Source organism: Nymphaea colorata, chromosome 1 (genome assembly GCF_008831285.2).
Source record: "Nymphaea colorata isolate Beijing-Zhang1983 chromosome 1, ASM883128v2, whole genome shotgun sequence".
In the NCBI taxonomy this organism is placed as follows: domain Eukaryota; kingdom Viridiplantae; phylum Streptophyta; class Magnoliopsida; order Nymphaeales; family Nymphaeaceae; genus Nymphaea; species Nymphaea colorata.
In genome coordinates, this window is record NC_045138.2 from 8,647,689 (window position 1) to 8,672,640 (window position 24,952).

The window sequence follows — 24,952 nt, forward strand, 5'->3', positions numbered from 1 at the left end:
TACCCCCTCCTTGATATTTCATAGATATTAACTTTGACATTAGGCTACTAGCTATGGCTTTATGAGAACTGACAAACTGAGCCTCAACTGCATCCAAGAACTCTCTCATCGATCTATAAGGTGGGATAGCACCACATATGTTCTTAGCGACCCTTGATTGCAAAAGCAACAAACTTAGTCGGTTAGAACGCTCCCACTTGTCAAAATACACTATTTCATTATGTGTACTTTCTGGTGTAAGAGGTGGTGGCTTAGGTCGCCTCAAAGCCATATCCAGATCCATATTTCGTAATGTAAATACAACATTTTCTTTTCATTCAGCATAATTGGAATCATCAAGTAAAAGGATAGAATTTGAGCCGTTAAAATAAATAGAACCAGACACTGCAGATGACAAAAGATATCTATAAGTTGACATGCATTATATGAGACAAACCATATGAAATAGTAAACCAAATAAAAGGCTCTTTATGTCTACTATTTTCAACACAAATACTCGGGGTCATTATGATACTACTTTGGTAATATACCTAATACACACATGTATTCCGTCTTAACTTTATCTATTAAAACTAAGAAATGTAAATCCAAACTATAGTTAAGCATAACACCTTTGGGTGTAAAATGACAGAACTATGTAATGATCTATTTTCCTATTTTATTCTACTTATTATCCTGAACATAGCACACTACTTTTGGGTAATTATGCTACTTCAAATGAGAATAAGTACAACATGAAATACTAATGTGCCTTTAAATCATGCGTAGTCACTTTGGTGAGGTATAACATGATTTAACTAATTATAGGCTCCTTACATTAGCGTTATCGTACAACTTTATGATCATGCAATAAAAATTAACTTTAGTATAATCCTAAACAAAACAGGATACAAGAATATAATATGTCATAATAACACATTTAAAATGAAACACACGAATTATTTCTGGATAATCAACTTAATGCTATCTAAATTGTTCATTAAAGCTCCATAAAACATAATGAATCGGTCCTGTATCGATCTAAAATGATCGAACCAATCCATTAAACACCTTAAATGGGCATAAAAACCCATATACCAGCTTCCTCTAGCTTAGAACCGGTCCCGTATCAGTCCTAAATGGACCGAACCGGTGGAAAACTACATGAACCGGTCCGAAAAGGGAAAGAACCGGTAACAACTCTGAATCGGTTTGAAAAAGCCTGAATCGGTTTTGAAACTGAATGAACCGGCCTGAAAATCAACTGAACCGGTCCAGAAAAGATCCTAACCGGTTCCAAAATGTTCGAACCGGTCTTGAAACGGACCGTATCGGTTCTGAAACGGACCGAATCGGTTCTGTTTATAAAATCAGACCGAATGGATACGGTTCGGGTCCGACAGGACCCAACCTGATCCGAAAAATCTAAAAGAAAGCGGGCGGAATGGCGCGGGCGGGCGTTAACGAAAACATTTTTTTTTTTAAATCTTTATGAATCCGGGTCGGGTCAACATGACCCGACCCGGGTCCGACCCACCCCGCCTTTCGCCCGACCGGCTCCCGCTCGACCGTCTCGAGCGTTTCAGGCAGCGAGAACCGCCGCTCGCCTGCCAAAGAGCTGAACGGCAGGGAACGACGGAAACGCCTCCGGCAGGCTTCCGAGTGGGCGCCGGCGGGTCACACGATGCCGCCTAGTGACGGCGAAACCATCGGCGGGCCTCTGACCGGCCGACGCCCTCCCTACCGTCGTCTGTCCCTGTGCCCTAAGTTTTCTGATTTGGGCATGACCGGTGGCAGCGGGAGGGCAACGGGCGATTGGGTGGACACCGGCGGGTGCCGTCAAGGCCGTCCGGCGACGGCAAAACCCGCCGGTGGCCTCCCTTCCTGCAATCGCCCTTCAATGGAAGCCTTCGGTCGCCTTCGCCTTTCCCTTTCCTTTTCTTCAACGCTTCTGCCCTATTCCCTTTGCGTGAAGACAAAATGCAAAGAGAAACGCACAGCAGAATCGTGGAGTGAGCCCATAACCCATTGTTGGAACTTTGCTAAGAATCTAGATAGCGCACAAACGAATATGCAGAAATCGAAAGAGATATTCATGATTCATGTGTTTCATAAAGGGCGGAAGAAGAACCTGTAGAGGCGACCGCCGACTGAATGTCGGTGGCTGTGGGAAGAACGGCTACAGTCCCCATAGAGTCGTTCTCCTGCGGAGGTAGCGGCGGCGGCGGCAATGGGTTTCTCTCCTCAGCCATAGCAACCCAGTGATGGGGACAGACAATTCACGTATGGCTAAGGGGACCGATTACCCAGACGGTAAAAACTTGATATGTCTCACACCATCACAAGACACGAGCATTTATACTTAGGGTTCCAAACGGATATGGACCCGTATCGACGCAGGACTATCCAGATGGAGAAATCCCAACAATAAATTCTATTTATAAGGAGTCTCCAGCCTTTGCCAACTTTTAGCGCAAATCCTGGATGAAAGGAATGAGTACTTCATCCTACCACACAAGGAGAGTTGAACATCTCACCCAAACCCTTTCTCTCTTAGGGTGTAGAGTTTGCATTCGTGCCCACCCAACCCCTTTCTCTCTTAGGGTATAGTATAGAGTTTGCATTCGCCTCGACCTACTGCCTCTTGCAGCACAAGGGGTTGGGCTGTGGGGATTTGAAATATGAACTAACTGCTTACCAGCCCCCAGAGCTGGCTCTTGTACCAACCCTTTTTGGGACCCATATAAGCTCTATTAATCTCTCTAATATTACATATATCTGCACTCCCTTTCATAATCGGTCTACAAACAGTCATCCATGAAAGCAAATGACCTTTTTTTGCTCACACCAATGACCTCCCTATACGAAGCACACCATCATCACAATTCATTTTGTTAACCACTTGCATAGGAAATTGAAAGCTGAGTCCTGGAGCTGAACCACTTGACCGATAACATATTTGAGTGAACACGAGTGCCTGCAGAAGAAAGCATCAGATGTTTCCAAGCAGCCTTCTTCTTGTCAACCTAATATACTTAATGTCCACAATATTATGTCTTTTTAGGCATGTTGTGCAGACCTCCTCTTTAGGGATGTCACTGGATCAGATTACAAATCACATATCTAACTGAATTGTTTCAAAAAAGTTGGATATAAAAGAGTTTAACATCCGATTGAGAAATCAGAATGAATTCACGAGACTTAGGTTCAAATACACATGTAGTTTTCAATAAAGATCCTTAATATCCATATATTCCGAAAGTGATTTTTTAATAACTATAATCCAGTTCAAATTCAAATCAATTGTGTATTTACTTGAGAAAAATTTGAAGGTGGGATTGGATCACCTTCAGGTGTGTTGGACCCCCTCATAGCTGAGAGTGAGTTGCTTGCACACAACAAATATGCAACCCGAAAAAAAAGAAGAAAGTTGGGGTATTTTAGAGATTTTTTAAAAATAAATGTCCTTTTTTAATTTTTAAAATTTTTTACTATTTTTTTATAGTTGTAAGGGCTCCCATTTCCACTGGACAGGGGTATCCTCGTCATTACACTCCCAGTTTTTTATGCATCGGGTGCTGCGTATAACTAAGTTTGCTTATAGTTAGCCACCACATCATGTCATGTCCTTAGAAGAAGAAGAAAAAAATCTTATTTTTGTCTTTGAAGGGATGCTTTATATAGATACTTTTTTAAGGGTATTTTTCTTTTAATACATCTGAGTACACAACCCATGTTTGGGGCCCAAACACATGACGAAATTGGGGGACTGTATGATCCAGATCCAGTGGCGAAGCCGCATACAAGCCAAGGCTTTCATGATTTATCAATATACTTGACACAAAGACATGAAGTATGGATTTTCTACGGCATAGATGGGCCAAGGGCCACAGCCCCCTCCCCCGACTTGTCAAAATACGTAATATAAATGCATCAAGTTGACTGGACTCTGAATGAAAATTTACACACTTGGGCTCTCTCTATCCAAAATCTTTAGCTCTGTCACTGGTATCTTCTTGTGAGTTTGCGCTCCTTAGCCGTCGATCGGATCTAATCTGATTTCAAATGTATTTCACTTATCTAGATCTGAACTGTTGATAGCTAGCATGCTCTTCCTTTGTTTCTCAAGAGAAACCTATAAAGTTACAACAAATAGTTGAAGCATCCACCCTTTTGAAATAGACAGATCTGGACTCCCAGTTTGGCAATTTGCATTTATAATCCCCAAGTTAGGAACCCGAACGGATCAGGTGCAGATCATTTAAATATATGGAAGGAAGGTTTGGATCTTGGTAAGATTTAGCTAAGAGTAATTGGATTTTCTTATCTTATAAACTTTTGATTGTTATACAACAGTGATTGGCTCTTAGAAAAGAGGAATAAAAAAGAAGAAAGAAATTAAAAAGTTAACAATCAACAAGTGGATTTATAAACTTATACATAAAAGCTTTAATGGTGATTCACACTGGCGCTTGTGTCCTGCTTGGCTTTCAATTGAGAAGAATCACCAGTTCCAGAACAAGATACATAATGAAGCCTGCAAGGAAACATACCAGCTTTGCTTTCTTAGATTGACCTGAAAATATCTTATCACTGTGTATGACAATTGAAAACATGCTATACTCAAGAGTCAGGAAAGATATTTTGGGAATGGTCCCTGTCTGTTAAACTTGTAGCACTAGAGGATGATGAATGTATATTAAAGAACAGATCATATAAATTGGTTCAAATGCTATAAACCAAATTCAAACAGATGCCATTTGCATACATGGTTCATTTACTAAAGATCTACACCATGGTCTATAAATTTTGTTTGTAAATTATGAGTTAAGAAGATATCAAAGATTTTTGTGCATTATTGACCGATCTCAAAGCAGTTAAAAGCCAAAGGGTAACATGCTAAAAAGGAAAAAGCACGTATAAGGACCGAAAGGATGAAAAATTAAATGGTGCTTAACAAGTTCTTAAAATGCAATCCTTTCACGTATATGTGTGTATACCTTTGACAGTACTGAGAGGTTCAACACAAATTTTTTTAAGTAATATTTTTTTCATAATTTCTAGATATAAAAATGATCACTTTTCTAATCCATCAAGTATAGATGCACTCTCAGCTTTTATTTTCTTTTTATCCCACTTAAACTTGTTATTTATTAACAAATTAAACTTTGCAGATTACATACATTAAATTATTTTAATAATTTATTCTTTTACTTTCTAGAAAGAGATGTTATAGTACTTTTAGGAATCAAACTAGAGATCTGCTTTCCAACAAATAGTAACTCAACCAGCTACATTATGCCTTATGAAGCAAATTGCAGCGTGTTAAATCTAAGTCTAATCATTAAAAAAATAAAAAAAAAAGACAAAAAAGTGAATCTTATATGCCTTCCAAATAATAAAAAGCAAAGAGCCAGCACATCTGGGTGGGTCAGTGCCTGTGGCTGGTTCAAACTCTAGTAGTCCTGGCCCATTGCAAAGGTTGCCACATGCCCAGACTTTTATGGGGCCATCAAATGGAGATGGACTAAAATCTCTCAACCTGGGGGTGGTTTCTCCCAAACAAAATAAACTCAAAAAGTTTTTATAGGTCGACCAAACCCAGGGTTAAGCCTAATCACGGTGCAAATTCATCCGCTGCCCCAATGAGGTTTGAACCCATGACCAGCCTAGCTAAGACAATTTCCCAATATTAATTTGGTCCATGCTTGAAATTATATTAACCACATAATTCTGAAAAATAATTAGGAATGAACATGCTGTAACGCACGTCACAGTGACAGTCTCACGAGGCAGAAAATTGGTGGTGAGTAGTATTAAAGCGTCAAGATCACTTGCCTGTGAAGACGCGTGGAATATTATTGCTCTTGACTCCATGGCTCCAAAACGATTCCTGGAAGGAACAATCGGTGGAGGTGGTGACGCCAAAGGGGCAGTTGCAGGCGAAGGAATTGTAGCTCCCCACATACCCACAAACGCCATTGCTGTTCTCACACTGCAGGCAAGAAAGCGGGTAGACGTTGTTCACGCTGAAACGATACTTCAATGCAATCCCATACTTCCACTTGGCGGCATCGAGTTGCCGGTAATCGAAGTCGATGACGGCCGTATAAGATTCACACTGCAACTTCTTGAGGTCCATGTCAAAGGAGGGCCCCAGATCGACCGGCGAGTACACGCAGCAGGAGGACGCCGGAGAATAGAGCGGGAGGTTCAGCCCGACGACCGCCGGGCAAGCGTAGATCTGGCTGCAGATCGGCCCGCCACTCACGTCGCAGAGCGGGGCATTGTTCTTCTTGAAATTGTTGTTGAAGGAGTTGTTGAAGACCGGGGAGGCGGTGACGGAGCAGCCGAGGAGCGCGAATACAGTGTTTTCCGGGAAGCTGAACGGCGCGCTCCAGTCTAGAGCGAACCCTCTGCTCGGCTGCATGCAGGAGCAGGTGGAGATGGTTGGGTCTTGAATATATATTATATGGTTGCCGTAGTCTATCCACTGGATGGTGTAGCTGCCGGAGGCCGCCGTGAGAACAAGCCGTTCCCGGCCTTGGGGGCTGTCGCATTTGCATGTGACGAAGTTTTGGAAGCGGGGATCGCCGCAGCCGGGGCCCGTGCCGAAGGGGTAGCGGATTGGAAGGTCGCCGCAGGAGCTCTTGCAAGCTTGAGAGAGGACCGGAAGGGGACCTGCAATAAAGAATGAGAAGAAGAAGAGAGTGAGGTTGAAGACGGAGGAGGACAGAAAAGTCATCCTCACTGCTCTCTTCTTTGCAGGTGTTGGGCAGCTTTTCTGCTCAGGCCTTTGCTTTGTTAGAAGTCTTTTTTGTATAAAACTAAGCAATGCATGATTGGTAGGTTTGAATAGTCATTTGTATCATTATAATTGGGCAATGGAGAATGGCCCTCTTCTATGATGTGGAAGCTTTCAGGCCCCATCTATTGCCTTCTTTTTTGGGCAAGCTTTTCTATTACTGGACAAAGATAGATTTGAGAAGCTTCCATTCTTCTCCCCTAATTAAAAAAAAATTATGTATTCTTTTCAGGGATGGGAGAGGGGTCTATTTGCTGGGAAAGCTTTCAGGAGTGATCTTTGACAGCCTCTCCAAGTGGAGAATGAGTTGCATGCGCCACTCTCCACACATATATGCCATAAGAAAAAAAAGGTAAGAAATGGGGATATTTTGGAAATCATATAAAAAAGATGTATTTTCGTGCACCAGTATGACATACATAACCGGCTTTGCTTTGCTTGAAGTGGACAAAAATTTTTGAGAAATTTTCTGCTGAGGACCTATACCTACTTTTTTGCCTGTAAATTTGAAAAAAAAAAAAGAACTCTTGTTGAATTTTTTTAAATTAAAGCTGCATTTTAATAAACAACAGCCAAATAAAAGCTTGATGTGGACTTATGTTACATGAGAGATAGAAAACAATTAGCTGCAAATGCAATGCAGGTGAGCTGGAGGCTAATCTTACCATACAAGTGAAGGCCCAAATCTTCCCTTCATTTTTTCATGGTCCAAGACTACTTTTAGTGTCTCAAGTTGATGCCCAAGTATGCAATACTGACTACAAACTAGCCTCCATGCCAACCATTGTGCTAACCCTTTCAACGATGCCACAATTGTGTTTTAATATCAACCTTTAGCATTAAATTGCATTCATATATAGCATTCTGTATATTTATTGTGTGTGTGTGTGTGTTTTTTTTGTTTCTTTGATGTATTAACTTCAGGCACGTATGTGACCGTTTGTTTCTAAAAGGGTGTGGTTTTTATTAGAGCTTCCAAGCAATGAGATTTGATCAATTTTTTTTTTAGTTTCTTTAAGCATGCTTACTTAATTCACTTCATTAATTCACTTCAAAAGGCAAGAGAGAATATTCTTATGAGGGCCACATCCTATTATTAAGGAAAAGGGAAGGGAAGGAAAGAGAGGTCGCTTTGCCAAAATTAAAACCATCACATGCTTGCCCCTAGATGTCAAGCTGGCTATCCTTTTCAATATAAATTAAAGTCATGCATACATAGTCCATGATTAAATTTAGAGGTGATATGTAAGTTTTTAATGTAGTAACTTTTGCCCATTTTCAAAACCTGCGTGAGTGAAAATCTCAGTCAACAAATTTCCATGAGATATTAAGTCAGCATTATTAATATTATGTCAAATGCATGAAAATATGAACAAATGTATAAAAGTTAAAACAATCTCTTACTATTTGGTCGATACTGGTCTATCAACGCTATATATATTTTAATTATAAAGTATTGCACGAGAACATCAATGCGTTTTCTTTTTCCTTTGGCAAAGAACATTTTCCTTCTATAAATGATTGAACTTTTTAACTATTTTTAAACAATTTTAATCAGAATGTTCAAATTTTAAAATTTTTGATATTTTCTTGCCAACTCACCACCGATTCAACCGAATTGCTGAATCTGCTGGTCGACTCACGGAATCAGCTTGACAGATCCGATTCATTGGAGTGGAGCAAGAGTGGAGAAGCATTCGGCCTTTAGTACTCTAGTAGTGAGATTCTCACTCCATTCAGGCATGACTTGACTTCCGCGAACCATTAGAATTGGGCACTTTCAAACGCTTCTAATTGGTAACTTGCAGTGTGGTGCACGTGCCATCTACCCTTCTGTGCCAGCCAATTACAGCCAATGCCTTTGAGATAACAGGATCTCAATTAAACAAGACTTTTAATTGCCGTTATAATGTCATATCGGGAAGTGAAAGACAAATATAATGACAATATGACCTTGTAGATATATATATATATATAGCAAATCGGGGTTCATATATGACTGTAGTATGAAGTCGGTCAACATAATATATGAAAGTAACGAAGTTAACTAACAGTCAATCATTCAAACAACCCGTCTCGATTCATTAATCATTATAATGAGATAATGGCAGAATAAAAAAATTTAAACCAAGAGGTCCTAAACTTTTCTGTATACCTTTTCTCCATATATACAATATCTATCAATATCACATTATCGCATTTTGGTAACATATAATAGAGTTTGAAAACTGTTGTATTTGTTTTTTGCATTTCTCAATATTATGTTTTCACATATATTTTATTACTATTTTTATTTTTTTTTAAGAAATTTTGAGATAATAATAAGATTTATTCATATAAAAAAATTCTTAGATTGAGATTTTAAAACTCATTCTTCTATAAACTAAAAAATAAACGTTAAACAATGTAAATTTTGTTCCATTCTAGCTTCTCAAGGCAACTGAATAACATAGAAAGTGAATCTAGATTTTCTAACGTTAACTTTTCAGTAAAGAAGTTTAGGAAAATTGGTTTTTCTGGTGAATTGTGAATTTGAAGGTGGATAGGAACTGAAAACTTGCTTGATGCTTCTAAGGGCACCAAATTTTTAACAAGAGTAATAACTTTCCTCAACAATGATGTACATATTTACCTTTCACATTCTCATGAAGTAAAACTTGTGTTCTATGTTTGCGTGGCAAAATGTAAAGAATAGAACAATCTAAGGGCAGGGCACTCATTGTAGTGAGGAGAACAATGAAAAAGCATTTTCCAATAAAAAAAATTTCAAGGTAAACAACTTGAAAATTTATGAGTTAGGGTGGTCCACCTGCCATAAACATTCATGACATAGGAAATCTAGACATATATATATATATACCAACTCATTTATGTAAGAGACGAAAACCAGATGACTTAAATTTGTTTTGAAAATTATTTTAAACAAAATGTGAACATCCTACAATATTCATAATCACCGGATTAATGTAAATCATGTTTTGTTTCAAGTTATTTTTGCAAAAAAAAAAGGTTTTTCTACTATATATCACAATTTTATTCTTATAAGAATGGTTGTTTTTTTTATTGTTAAAAATAATATTATTAAAGTAAATAAAATGATTAACTTAAAACACATTCATCATCAAATCACTCTTAAGATCAAATATGCAAGATTATATTAAAAAAACACTTCAATAGTTATTTTTAATAGATCTAGTTTTTGTCCCTTGCCAAAGTGCTCTAACATTTACCAATCTCTCTCTCTCAGCCATGGCCCATGAAATGTTTTTTTTTTTAAATCTTTTCACTTTTTTGCATTTTTTTTGTTCTTACAAAAATGTTTTCTTTTTCTTTTAATCAAAAGCATTTTCGTCCTTTAACTATTGGTACACAAAAATTTCATGCTCCAGTATGCCCCTGGTATACATAACCAGCTTGGCATCTCCAGTAGTGAGGCACTATTGTCTGTGGTGCCATGAGGGCTTGGATGCCTTCCTTTCAACCCTCATCCGTGTCTTTCTCAAATCCTTGGCCACAGCCGGGGGATGCGATGCGATTTTTTTTTTTTTTCTTCCAGCACCTGTCTCTCTCAAGCCACCGGCCAGCTGTTTCAATATTTTTTAGAAATAACGCCGGTGATGTCATCCTGGCGGCGGACTATGGTTTCGGTTTTGTCTAAAATCCAATACCAAAAAATATTTCTCTCTGAAACCCTTACCATGGCCCAAGGGTTCTGTTTTCTCTCAAAACAGGGCTATTGTCGAGGTTTTCTTTTTCTTTCGCTCAGACCCTCGGTCAATGCTGTAGGTTTCTTTGTTTTTAAATGCCAGCGACACTTCACCCGGCAGGCCACAAAAGAGAGAGATTCCCACACACACACCATGCTTGCATGCATCATCTCGCACAAGAGGTGGATAGAGGGCATGGTGGGGGCTCTTCCTCTTCCTACTATGACTACTGGTGAATAACGAGTTGAGTAACGAGTTGAGTTCAATTTCAGAACGAGTTCGAGCAGAGTCATTTGCTTAATGAGTCGAGCTCGAGTTCATGAGTTGATTCATTTAAATAATCAAATTGAGTTCGAACTCAACATATAACCGCTGAGTCTAGCTCGAGCCTTAATCAAGTCGATACATTCAAACGAGTTTACGAGTTTGTTGAGGCTTAATTGAGTCAAGCTCGAGCTCAACACGTAATTCAAACAAATTTGTCGAGCCTTAATCCAGTCGAGCTTGAGCTCAACATGTAATAATGAATATCACATCTATTCAAACGAGTTTGTCGAGCCTTAATCGAGTCGAGCTCGAGCTCAACATGTAACAATAAATATCAAATCTATTCAAACGAATTTGTCGACCTTTAATCGAGTCGAACTAGATCTGCTTCTATCGAGCTATTCCCGAGCTCGAGCAGAGTCGAGCTTAAGGTTTCATTAGTCGAGCCGAGCTCGAGCTGATTGAACTTGGGCTGGACTCAGCTCGTGTTCACCTCTAACCATGACCTCTGCGGCGGCTGAGGTCTGACCTGCCACTCTCTCAAGTATGTGTATTTCTGGTTCTTCTTGGATTTGAAAATCCATAGATTTCTGATTCTTGGTGATAGAGCTGTGACTCCGGCTGAGGTCGGCGGCCATCAAATGCTGTCACAAGACATCATTTTTACCGTTGATTTTTTTTAAATTGATTGGTGGAAGGAAAATCAATGAGAAAAAGTTGTTAATTAATTTTAGACGACTAAAATACCATGCCTCCTTTTTCTCCTTAAATTTTTTTTTTCCTGCAGACCAACGTCCAAGATGGTTGATTATAGGTCTGACACCTAAAGGTCTTTCTCTATTAATCTATGACTTAATTTATTGTGTTTTAAAGTGAATATATAATATTCGGTAATAGAGGACAATGAAGGGTGCCAAGTTGAAGCCGGTGGACCAAATTGATTACCATACTTTCCTGCTTTAACTTAACCTTTATTTTGTTGTCGTCCTCGGAAGACTTTTGATCACATGGAGGAGTCTTCTTTGTTGAAAGGTTCACAGTGATAGAGAAAAAGATGCTCCATTGGCCCTTCGCTTAGCTTAGCACGTGGTCTTGGGTTCAAATCTGGGTCAACGTTCAAACCTAAATTTCAGAAAACAACAAATTTATAACCTCTGGAGAAGTTTGCGCACAGATTTATGCATCTTGTCTGCACTTGCTAATTAATTCTTAGAACAAGAAAGAATGCCATGTTACCCGCAATGAGAATGACAGATGTTTTTGTTTAGAAGCAGAAGAACAAAGAAATTTGTATGAATCCATCCTTTTGTTACTTAGAGAAAACAAGACTCGTGTTTGGCGGAAGTTTCAAGTCAATATATTGTTTGTTTGGGTGAGCAAAAGGGAACCACAATGCAAGTAAGAGGCCGCAGCCCCCCTTCTTCCCCCTGTCCTGGAGATCTACTGCTGCTTCGATACGATACATCATTCAATTCAACTGTCGTGCAAGCCCCATATTGTTTGAGAGGTTACAGATTTGCATCACAAGTTGTTTTAGCGAAATAACTTACTATTGATGGACCTGTCTCATGTGTTGAATCATAATCCCTGATGTTTAACTTCACTTTGCATTATGTCTATGATGACTTCCAAAATTTTTGATAGACCACTTAAGTGAGAAAAAAAAAAAAAAACAGATCCATTTAAATTAATGATATGTTTGTGCAACCTAACCTTATATATAAGCATATCACGTTGATTGTCATACCAATTTAAATGTAGTATAATCATGGCTTCCCTTTTAATATCAGAATTTTGATAATAAAGAAGTGGATATTTTCCATGAAACTAATTTGAATTAAAACATGTTTTTTCTAAATTAGTACTTGTAAGACCTCCATACCCACCTACACTCTTCTCATGCTTTCACAAAATAAATAAGTAACCTAAGAGGATCTAGTCATCTGACATATAATTTTAGGGGGCATTTGGCAAATCAGTTGGTATATTGTTCCATGTCTTTGCTGGAAAATTAGAGTAAGTTCATGAAACATTTTAAAAAATGTTGTTTCGTTTGTCTGCTTCAAATTTTTGGGAAAATACACGAATTATATTGTTACTATTGTCAAATGGTCTCTTAAGAACTCTTGGCAATAAGAACATAATCTACTGTTTTACATAAATTCGCTTTAAAAATCGAAATAAATTCATGAACCATTGTGCCCCAACTTTGTGGCAGATACATATTAAAGGCATATGTGACTACCACCATTGCCAAACAACCCTTTATTGATGCGACATGGCATGAACAGTAGACACAAGCCCCTTCGACTTGCCATCAATTTGGGTCAGTTGGGATGCCCATGACATGGACTAGGAGCCGGTCAAGTTAAAAGTGAGATTGAGTTGCATGCACACAACAAATGTGCACTCAAGCAAGACAGAAGGCAGGTAGGGGCATTTTAGATATTTTTTTTTACAAAGCTATTGGCATCTTAGTTTTTTAAATATTTTTATAATTCCATTTTCATCCTTTTAAAACTCTATTTTTGTACTTTAACGGGGGCATTTTGGTCATTACACACCCTATGCATGCACAAGGGTGTGCAGGTAACCCGCTTGGTTAAAAGTAGGGCTGGTTGGATGTTCGTGTGTAAACACATGAAGACATATTAGAACCCTTGCCCAGTCTTGCATATCAAGAGCATTTCGGACACTTTATAAAAAAAAAAAAAAAAAACTCTTTTTCAGTACTTTTGCTTTTACATAGAGTCTCCAGTTTGAAACACAACAAATTTTTGTCCTGTTACATTTCTAGGCTTGATAGCAATGAGAAAATTTTATTACAGCAAAAGAAAATATCACCACTCGAGTAAGAGCCGAAAAAAGGTGCCCCAAGGATGCACTGCATTGCATGTGAATTGGTATATCTCTGTATTCTTATAAGCAGCAACTGGCTGCCTGCCAATAGGCCACCGATCCCCAAAAAAATCGACCTTTTGAGAGTTATCAAACGACCCTTAATAAAGGAGAGGGGTACCTGATCATATTTGGTGGTTAAAGTCACATAATCTGACAGCTTGTCTTTCTTTATCCTCCATTGATTGCTTGCACCCAAAGTGTATCAAGCTCTTAATTTCTGTTGTTTAAGATGACCAACCAACCTGCTTCCTCCCTTGTAGTCTACTGCAAGAATGCATCGCACTTCACGCCCTAGTTGCTTTTCCTAACCACCGTTCCTCTCTTACTCTCTCCCTAAATAGTGAGGGTTGGCTACAGCATTCATTCATGCTACAAAGCAAAAGCACCTCAGAAGAAAATGAAGCAACAGAGGAAAGCACCCGCCCTCTCTCTGCTTCTTTGGTATTTGCTCCTTTCAGGTAATGCATATGATGCACCCTTCACCACTACCCAAAACTATTTCCCAAAGCCTTGATGTAATTGAGCACTTCTTGTTCTAGTTGACGTTGATCATATTATGGAGGTTGAGAGAGTTGGTAAGTACGTGACTAACAAGTGTCTTGGCAGTTGATCTTTTTAAGAAGAAAGATTGAGAGAATATCAGGAGAAAAAAAGTGGACAATAGTCATCTAGTGTTAATTAACAACTCTTCTCCTTGATTTTCTCTCAATATTCCATCTTAGAAAGATCTACCGCCAAGATCATGTACCTACCAATCCCTCTCCCTCTCCCTATATATATATATATATATATATATATATATATATATATATATATATATATATATATATATATATATATATATATATATATATCAAATGTTTTAACTGAAGTGCTTTTTGTAAAAAAACTGGACTTTTCTATTATCAAAATTTTGATTTTATAAGTCATTCAACTTTTTACTAATTAAAAACATTATTGAAGTAAAAAATTGACCAACTTAACACATACTTATCGTCAAATCACTCTTAAGATCACACCTGTAAGGTTATATTGCCCAAAAAACACTTGAATAATTGATTTAGTGGGTTTGCTTTTTGTCCCTTATCTAAGCAGTCTGTTAAATATATATATATTAGAAATAACTATTTGTAAATAGAGATGTCACTGTCTAGGTTCGGATGGATGAGACTGCTTAAAAAAAGAATGCTATAGATGAAAAATAAAGCATTTGATTAAGAAAATAGATCAGGCCTTGATTACAAGAAGTGACATAAGATCAGATACCAATTTTGAAAGATGAATTTTAATATATAGTAATATGGTTGCGGATACCCAAATTCACGCGATTATAGAATTTGGATCGTTTTTTATTTATTTGCCTTTTATTCTAATATGAATATGCAAACATAATTTAAATTTCATCCATTGATATCCCTATTTGTAGATACATCAAATGTTCAGAAAGTTATGTAAATTTTTCTGTGTAAAGCAAATGATATTTTATTAAATACGCTTAAAAGAAAGTTGTTTTCCGCCAATAGTGTCATTTAAGCGTGTCCATGTGACGTAGCATCTTATTGCCGACCCAGGAATCCATGGCCCAATTACGGCAAAATCTGTCACATTTTACGTGACCAACAAGTGTCAGTTCCCGATATGGCCTGGGACAGCCTCAAACACGGGCCTTCCCTTGGTCGCCGGCGGTGGCTTCCTCCTCGTGCCGGGCCAGACGAAGAGGATGCAGGCCTCGCCCTCTTGGAAAGGCCGGATCTGGGCGCGGACTTCCTGCGACTTCACCAAGACGGTGCCACCGGCCTGCGAGACAGGCGACTGTGCCGGCAAGCTCGCCTGCAACGGCAGCATCGGCCTCCCTCCAGCCACTCTGGTGGAGTTCTCCCTCGAGCCGGATCGAACTCAACCGAGCTTCTACGACGTGACCCTGGTCGACGGCTACAACCTCCCCGTGGCAGTGTCCCCATCTAAGGGTGGGAAGCCACAACTGCCATCAAACTGCACCATCAATGGCTGCGCGAGGAGTTTGACCAGCGTATCGAACTGCCCGCCGGAGTTGCAGGTGGTGAGCACAGAGAGGGGCGAAGTGGTGGCATGCAAGAGCGCGTGCTTGGCCTTCAATCTGGACGTCTTCTGCTGCAGGAACGAGTACGGGACTCCCGAGAAGTGCAGGCCGAGCACGTACTCTAGACTGTTCAAGGACGCGTGTCCTTCTTACTTCAGCTATGCCTATGATGGGGCGCCATCGACGCCCCTGCGGAGCTGCTCGTCCGACGAGTACGCCATTATCTTCTGCCCTTCAAGTTGGGCTGCCGATGCTTAATTGCCAGATATGAAGGAGCCGGCTACTAGGTGATGATCATTCCTCGCCATCACAGAAGAAGGAAAATAAAAAATTATCGAAGAACTTGTAAATGGCGCTTCCGATGAATAATAGTTGGTCTTATAGTTATTTTGGAACTTAATTATGAATTGTGCAGACCAGGCTTTCCAATGAGAGGGTCACAAATACAAACATTTTTAAGGACAGGCAACGATATGATAATGCACATGTTTACCTATAGATTTTTGAAAATTTGGGGGAAAGCCAAGCAAACTAATGTGTTTAATCCCAAAGGAAATTCACATTAGGGGAGGAAACATGACCACTTATTTAGCAATCTTTTCTCAACAACCACAACCTTGAGCGGAAGAAAAGAAAAAATGGGATGGTTAACGCACACGGCTATGGTGATCCTGAGCTACTTCTCTACACAAATTCAATATGCAGAAGAGGAAATAATTGTATCTTTTGCACTTATACCTGCATCAAGCTCCTCTGCGTCAGTGTATAGTTCAAGCACCCAGTCCAATATGTTCAGCAGAATCTCAATACTAAGCCTCAAGTATGACATATAGGTGCTGCTAAAGTCACCATCAAAAGGTTGAGATTTGCAGCATGATTGATCTACTGCTCGGCAAGAATTATTGGAGATATGATGATGGCACACAGTTACGTAACAGCAAGAAATGTCTTCACCGATCTCAACTCTCCTCCGAATTGTACATATAGCAGTCACTCAAACATACAGAAGGGGAAAGGATGCACTGTGTCACACATACACAAACACACATACAAACTCTGTTTATACAGACACCACCACCAAACCGGCTCAACAGATTTCACATGTATATAGTTTCAAGCAAACTGTGTAAAGCTGCAAAAAGTTATAGCAATAGTACCAGAACGGGCCAACGGAAAAGCATCATTATCATCATCATCATCACTAGAATGATCTCCCGACATTCAAGAATCGAGATTTCCCTTTCAATTTGAATTGCAAGATTAATCAAGATAGGAAGGCTCTTTTCTACAGTTTCGAACAAAGAATTCACAATGGTCAAATGCAGATCCAACACAAGTACAAAGGTTCAACAAATCAACCAAATCAACCCCCTTTCTCTGTTACATTAATAGATACACACAAAAAAAAAAAAAAAAACTCAGAAACCAAACGTGTTGTCTGACTATACACAGTGGCAAGCTCTCCGTGTTCATCAAGATGCTCGTGCATCATATTGGTTTATTTCACATGGTTTTTCATCTTCTGGTGAATTTGTTGAGCTCAGGACGACATCATCCTCAAGCGGAGGAAAAGCACTGGTATCCAGGCCATCAGCGGGAGATAGCCCACTAATATTATTAGAACTGGAGCCAGAAGGCTGTGCCTGCTGCAGATTACTGCTATTGAGAGCATGGCAATGAGGGCAATAGTAAGTTATGTATGGAAAATCTTCCTTTCTTGCCAGCCCTGCAAGGGGGAAGAGGAAGAGCAGTCAGAAACATTTTTATTCAAAAAGGATTCTTTGAAATTTGCAACTAATACTAAGATTGTACTGCATGCAGAAATATGCTCGCTGATCGGACTAATCATCAAGATGAGATATAGACACAAAAATTTTAATATACTGAAACTGCATATGGAGATCAAAAAGTGAGTCAAACTCGAGACAACTCATCATTTTTTTAAGTTCCTGAAATCATCAAAATTCAGAAGACATGCGAACTACAGAAACCTTCAATTTCACCTGCCATATCTCACCCAGAAGAGTTATATTCAGAATCGAAACTTTCATGATTCTTCCACCTTAGCTCTTTTAACCTCTTTCTCTAGCACAATTAAGAAGGGACTGGGGGTGGGGGGGTGTTGCTGGGGGGGAGGAAGCGGAGAGGGAGAGAGAGAGTGTGTTTACGTGATGATGATGTTCTAGAAAAGAGAGAAACTAGAAGCACAAAGTCAACAAAAAAGAAGGTGGTGCCGTTTTTCCTTTGAACAGAAGGTGCACTATGTGACATCCGATGCAAGTAGTAAAAATAGTTAAATGCTTAAATGACCAACTTCTGCTTGACAAATCACAGCACATCCAAACTTGAAAACCATCTATATGAAAAAATCCTGTCATTTTCATCTAATGATATGATGAGACACCGCTCCAAATTCGTTTGCATGACAATTCAAATGCCCAACTCTTTAAATTATAAGCGAAGGCATTACAATTCAAATATCTAACCCTCTAAATTGTATGCGAGGTCTCAATAATTAAACATAGCTCAAGATAACTCACCATTGTGCATGTGGCAGTTGCCACATATAAGTGCATAGCATTGTGAAGGATCTTCGCCAACAAGCATGGCTGCAATCCGTGCTACCCATCCACCATTATTAGCAGTAGATCCTTCATGGTGTTTCACAGTAACCATTTGGTTGTCGGAATTGAACTGCGGTCCACCAAGAACAGAATTGCTAGGTGATTCCTCTGTAGTATCCTGCGAAACAATGCTTCCCATGCTGTTACCACTCATATAAGATGACTTTCTGTTGCGGAGCCCAGTGCACGACACCACCTCAGCATCATTACTTTTACCAAATGGTGCTTCAGGCTTTGCTTCATCACCAAGAAATACTCTGAGGCCTGAATCTGCACCCAGCTTTGATGCTAAAAAGCTGGTAGCAGCAGCTTTTGCAGCAGGATCAGGGTCATATTTCTGCATTTCCAGAAAATTTTTTAGGTCCAAACATAAACAAATGATTCAAGTTGCATGGGTGGATCAAATTTCAAGGTTTCTAAAATCAACAACCTTAGCTTTGTCCACTTATAAAAAAATCTTCATAGAACCTGATCTACACATAGGACGCATTTTAGAGTGTTCCGAATCCGTCGGTACAGCTATCCTTAGCAGGAACTTAAAAACACTAGAAGACACCCTAAACATCACACGCTGAAACCAAATAAATAGTATATATATATATATATATATATATATATATATATCTTCTATGGTACCTGTATCAGCTGCTGGGTAACATAATAGTTAGTCCTCTCCTTAAGTTCATCTATTTTTGCTTGTCTTTCAGCAAACAAACTTTCAAGTGTTTTCTGGTCGCTTTCATCACCTGTCAAAGGATCAAAATTTTTAAAATGAAAAGGACCGACTAAGAAGAGCTACGTAACATGCACTCTTTAAGAAGGTTTTCATACTGGTGTTGGACCTGCACCAGTGCAGGTGCTGTTATCACTCACCAAATCAGTTGTCAGCTACGACAACTGCAGAAACTACAGATGTGCACATTGCAGTTGACTTTAACTGAAGTTCAAAATTGTTCAACGAATCATAAATTTATAGATTCATTAGTTTCGTGTGACAAGAATGTGCCTTTTTTCTTTTGTTATGTACATTCCTAAATTTGGCTTTATATTTGTTATTAAACACACACACACACACACACACACACACATATATATGTATATATATACATATACATATATGTATATGTATATACATACATATATGTATATATATATATATATATATATATATATATATATATATATATATATATATATATATATATATATATATATATATATATATATATATATATATATATATATATATATATATATATATATATATATATAACGTTCTCTCTTTTCGAGGTCCGAAAGTGGAGAACGCATAGCGTTCTTTGGGCACATAGGATCAAACGTCAAGCAGCGTTTTCTTGGCAGAGTTCTCGGTGGCAAGACACTTTAGGGCTCGTTGGAGCTGCTGAGCATAACGAATCGAAGCCGAAGGCGGATCAAGGTAGCTTGCTCCCAAGCCAAGTGCTTGCTTACGCTTTATGTAGTGGTCGGCCTTCCTACCATCATGCCTCTGGAAGCATCTACAAAGCTTTGCTTACGGTAGAAGCTAGTCACTTCGGTAGCTTGCCTGCCAAACCGATAGGCGAAGGGCCAAAGGATGGAGCGTGCAAAGTCGATCGTGTACCTGTCGTGTGACCCGTTGGTCCTAAGCAATGGTTTTCGCGAAGCGACCCACCTCCTTGGGGGGCAAGAAAATTGAACTTCGATCGGATGCGGGTATCCAATCCCGCTGCTGAGATGCCCAGCTGATTCCTGGGCCTTGATGAATTGCCAGCCACCTTTTTTGACATTAGAAGAGCAAAAGGCCCGGGGCATTGCAGGATGAACCAATGTGAATGAGTGTAAGCTTCGTTGCCCGAACACGATTGGTGCTGACCACACTAGGTGCTACCGTGGTAGCAAGAGAGGCCAGACGGTGACAATGGAGAGGTTATCACCGAGCATTCCTAGTCACACGAGAAGAGAGGTCAAATGGCAAGGCAAGGCCATACGCCCGTGTGGCTCCTCGCGGAGTATAGCTCACATCCAAACATCTGATTGGGGAACGGGGCAACGCCCATGAAGCTCTGGTGGAAAAGGAAGGCCTGCCAGGCCGTATGCCCATGAGTGCAGGATTCTTCGAAAAAGCACAGGCTGACTCAGAGACCTGGGACCTTGGCTTAGCTACGGGAAGCTCGAAGCTTGGAAAGCCGATGACCACTAGGCTGATGTAGTGGTCGGCCTTATAAAGCTCGCTCAGCTTCGCTCCCCCCCTTATAGTGGTAGTCGGCATGACACTTCTATAAGCGACTTGTCGAGCTTTCTAATGCTTTGCTTCTTGGTTTCGTAGTGCTATATGAGGACCCTTCATTCCTAATGCCTAGCCGCCCTACACCAAAGTCGATTTTTTAGGCTGATTCAGATCACTCTGATAGTGTCAGGAGATCATCATCAAGGAAGGAGAAATTGGAATTGTCTTTCTCTTCAATGAAACACTAATAGCATACAATTTGTTGTATGGTCAGCACTAATGGCATCTTTCTTGGTATGGAAAATGGCATCTTTTTGGTATAGTGAGTACTCATGTTGGTATGGTGAGCATTAATGACATTTTTTTGCACAGTTAGTACTAATGACATTTTTTTGTACAGTTAGTACTAATGGCATTTAATTGCAATTAGTCCCATTAGTCCTTACCTTTCCAGAGAGTCCTTCCATATTTGTGCAATTATTGAGCGAAGGGGGCTCAACCAAGAGGTTCTTTCTCTCACGTTCATTCGCCCGTCCGCCCGTTCCACTTCCGTGCCGGAGGAAATTTGATTCGAACCCATCCTTCTTGTATTTCGATTTAGCAAACCAATGCCTTCAGCCACTCAGCCATACCGGAAACCTTATCACATTGCCCTTTCTGAGATGATTCATAGACCATACATATTGGAATAATATGTCATTTCTTTTCCCCTTCTCTCTTTCATTGCAATTAGTCTTCACCTTTCTATAATTAGTTCTGACCTGTTTTGGTATGGTGAGTACTAATGACATACAATTCTCATTAGTCCTGACCTTTCCAGAGAGTCCTTCCATAATTGTGCAATTATTGAAGGCATACAATTGCCATTTTTTCATTTTTGTGATGGAAAATGACATCTTTTTGGTATAGTGAGAACTCATATATTATGTATATATAGATATATATACATATATATATATATCTGTATATGTCATATATACATATATATATATATATACATATACATATATATCAGATGGCTCTGATTAGAAGCCTTCATAGTCAGTATACATACTGTGTGTGTACTGTAGGTGATTAAGTCCTGACATTTCACAATCCTAACAACCTGTTTTTTTTTATCTATCTCTTTCTTCACCTCCCCCTAATAAATATTATTTAACGATGAGAAAGAGAGAGAGAGAGAGAAAGAGAGAGAGAGGTCAGGTGTGTCAATTTTCATAGTGGTCAGGATCGTGAATCTCCCTCTCTCTTAGATATATATATATATATATATATATATATATACCTATGCCCAAGCTTTTAAAATGACTTTTCTCCTATGGCTGCATCCACACTGACGTCAAAGTCGCATAGGATTCAAATTTGTTTACAATTCCCGAGGTGTTTTTCTTAACGTTTTGTTGATCATTTTGATTCCCAATAAGGCAACAGTAAAAAATACATTAATGAGCCGATTTAGAATATCAACCACCATATTTTCTTGGAAAAGGGAAAAAGTGCACTTGCAGAAAAAGAACTTTTGAAAGCCCATTTGAATTCCTATAAGGTTCTAGATGCCTAAAAAATTAACAGGGAAATGATGAACAGTTTAGAAGTTAAGCAGCTGCCTTTCATTCCTATTGGTTAGAAAAAATGGTTCGGAATGAAGTAATCAAGAGGTTAGAAGAAAAGGAACAGATAAAGATTTCTATTAAAAAGAAGATTTCTGCCTTACGTATTCTCTTATAGCTGGCAAGTGCTGAATAAATAAGAGCTGTCAAACAAGGAATAGCAAATATAGGCATCACCCTTGCTGCTCTCATTTTCCAGTCAAGAATCAAGGAACGCGTCATTATTGCATAAACCGCAGCAACAGCCTGAAAGTAATTAACTGAAATAAGTATAATTCTGGATCAAGTACATGATATACATTATACAGCATATAAGAATTATAAAAGCAGAGGAAGGTAGAATCCCTCAAAGAACTCTAGAAATGGTACATTAATGGGTACACAAAACAATGAAGGTGAAAAGATAACATAAGAAAGGTGTACATTGCTATCATTATCATCATCTCTTTCTCTCAGTGAGAAGAAAAAAACACATGTACATGGATGAACACATCCTGCACATATTATATACATACATGTGCAGCTTTGTGCCCCCACACATGCTATATTTACTTCCAGCAAACTATCTTCAGCTTCAGAAAACTGAATTACCCATACTGAATGGCTGATAGAACAATAACATGAGAGTGATGCATAAATAAATTTAACTGGCAAGTAACAACACATATAAGAGAAATAAATGAATTAAACGTAAGTTTTTCAATAATTTCCAATAATTTTAATCTAGATGAAGGAAAGCTCCCCTGAGAAACAATGTTGACACGTAGCATACTTCGTTTACCACCTTCCAGATGCATACACCCATGCACATATACACGCAAAGCAGTAAGTACAATTGGGTGAATCATGTACTGATGTCCATGATACACTAGCATCTTCAAGTTGCATCAACTGTTAGATTGATTGAAGACAGTATGGAGGCACCAGCCGTGTGTCCATAAGTGAGTTTTGCTTGATATAAAGATCAAGCCATCAATTAACAACACTATTTACAAAAATGTAGGTGTGCCCATGTGTGGATGTAAAGTCGCAAGATCATTAACTTAGTGTTCAAGAAATTCCGCATTGCATTGACAGGGAGCAGAGATGACCTCCAGGACAACTGAGTAAACCATAATGTTCCTTGCTGTAGATCGCCAGCTTTGAGCTCTCTTCTTCATCCTTGAATGAACAGAAGCTTCTTCTTTGGACAAATACTGCAATTTCTTTTCAAAGTCATCACCACCCCTTCTGAAAATTCCATGCCAAATGCGAGAAAGGATTCCTCTGTTCGTCTGCTTGGTACTTTGACCATCCTTTGTACTAGTAGAAGCAGTTGAGTGTTCGCCAGCAGGTTGCACTTCACTTGCATCATGAGCCATTCTCCACAACAAATTAGGAAAGTAAGGAAGCTGACTGAGCAATTGAAATCCCTTTCCCTGGAAAACACAGTGAGCACCTCTCAAAGATGTACGTTTTTTTGCATACAATTCAAGGGCTTGTTTGAGAACTGCATATTGGCAGCTTGTTACTAATGCTCTTAAGTATGAAGTGCAATGATGTTCTTCCCACATTATTTCATTCGGACGTCACTAGACATAGAATGCGGCGGGATGCAGGAGGAACAACTCAGTTCCTCCTACATCGAAAAAAAAAAAAAGGAGAAGAAGAAAGACCCTCATTCTTCCATAAACGTTTAACTAGTACCCTTCCGCCGATGAAACCAAATCGTCGTCTTATTTTTATGATGAGGAACCCCTTCGACAAGGAAAAACTCGGGTGAGCTCTGATCACCAAGCCTTGCCAGGACAAGGTCATGGAGGCTCAGGCAGAAGAACGCGTGGCAGAGTTGGGATTTGAACCAAGGTCACCACCACTGGTCGTCAAAACAAAATCATTGTCGAGAAGGCACGACGCTACAACACTTGCACCAGCCATAAGCTGAAGAAAAGGCCTTTAAGTTTTAAAAGTCTGAAAAAGTATGAGGCAATTAGCATGATGTAGTGAAAATTCGTCCGACTTCTCAATCCAAAAAACAACCACGATAGAACTTCAGGTGACAAAACTCAAATAGAAATCTATAAGAAAGTTGGCACTCACTGGTTATATATGGAGGACTAAAAGCGACGAAATTAAAGCATTTAGGTATTTCAAATTGATCGAGAATGATCCAAACAGATACAGCTGATGTTCTCTCACGCAAATCAATAAAAGAAGAGTGCACTCCACTGGAATCAACGGTTCCATACAATCCCGAGTCTAATGAAGCGAATGGCGGATCAAGGAATCGTTGCATCCATTGATTGTTAGTTATTCCTAGGTGGATATATCTTCCTCATACGCAAGGAACGGATTACAAGCAAGATAAATTAAACAGGAGGCAAAGACGGAAAAAACAAGAAAGAAAGAAATGAAGTGGAATTCCCTCCAGCTTCGACGCCATTTGTACCTCTGGAGCTTCTGTGTGAGAAGTTCAAACAAACCGCAAAACTCGATCCAATTTCGGAATGTTGCTATTGGTCTATTAATCGACTAAAAAACTGAAACTCGAAAAGGAAAATGAATTTACTTGAGATGTGATTACTTGTGAGAGAGAGAGAGAGACCTATTCTCGGCTTCCTCCTTGCCCTCTGGCTTTCCCACTTTTACCGTCAGAGAGAGGTAGAAAAAGATGGAGAGAGAGAGAGAGAGAGAGACGGTGATGTCGGCGGCCTCAAACCAACCACCCTTTTGCACGTCTGCTTGCCGGGAGAGGTCGTGATTCCTTCGTGTCGAAACAGCAGCAACACGTCTT

General features: G+C 39.4%; 3 protein-coding genes across 6 annotated transcripts; 1 reads left to right on the forward strand and 2 right to left on the reverse strand.

The window, feature by feature from the left end:
* Positions 1-4,300: 4,300 nt before the first annotated feature.
* Positions 4,301-6,905, reverse strand: LOC116268322 (wall-associated receptor kinase 5-like). Its single transcript, XM_031650029.2, has 2 exons — positions 5,818-6,905; positions 4,301-4,516 (listed from the first exon to the last, which is right to left on the reverse strand). The coding sequence occupies exons 1-2, from the start codon at positions 6,722-6,724 to the stop codon at positions 4,470-4,472; spliced, it is 954 nt and encodes a 317-aa protein (XP_031505889.1). The 5' UTR covers positions 6,725-6,905; the 3' UTR covers positions 4,301-4,469.
* Positions 6,906-13,979: 7,074 nt separating this feature from the next.
* LOC116260420 (pathogenesis-related thaumatin-like protein 3.5) lies at positions 13,980-16,113 on the forward strand. The gene is made up of 2 exons (XM_031638760.2): positions 13,980-14,117; positions 15,231-16,113. The coding sequence occupies exons 1-2, from the start codon at positions 14,057-14,059 to the stop codon at positions 15,974-15,976; spliced, it is 807 nt and encodes a 268-aa protein (XP_031494620.1). The 5' UTR covers positions 13,980-14,056; the 3' UTR covers positions 15,977-16,113.
* Positions 16,114-16,952: 839 nt separating this feature from the next.
* On the reverse strand, positions 16,953-24,952 carry LOC116260393 (uncharacterized protein At2g24330-like). Of its 4 annotated transcripts, none has more exons than XM_031638714.2 (6): positions 24,764-24,952; positions 23,271-23,597; positions 22,284-22,425; positions 18,979-19,088; positions 18,259-18,679; positions 16,953-17,444 (listed from the first exon to the last, which is right to left on the reverse strand). In XM_031638714.2, exons 2-6 carry the CDS (start codon positions 23,538-23,540, stop codon positions 17,191-17,193), a joined length of 1,197 nt encoding a protein of 398 aa, XP_031494574.1. In that variant the 5' UTR covers positions 23,541-23,597; positions 24,764-24,952; the 3' UTR covers positions 16,953-17,190. The 4 variants fall into 4 exon arrangements, with proteins under 4 accessions (XP_031494574.1, XP_031494599.1, XP_031494591.1 ...); XM_031638739.2 differs by having other exon boundaries at positions 24,743-24,952; XM_031638731.2 differs by having other exon boundaries at positions 24,728-24,952.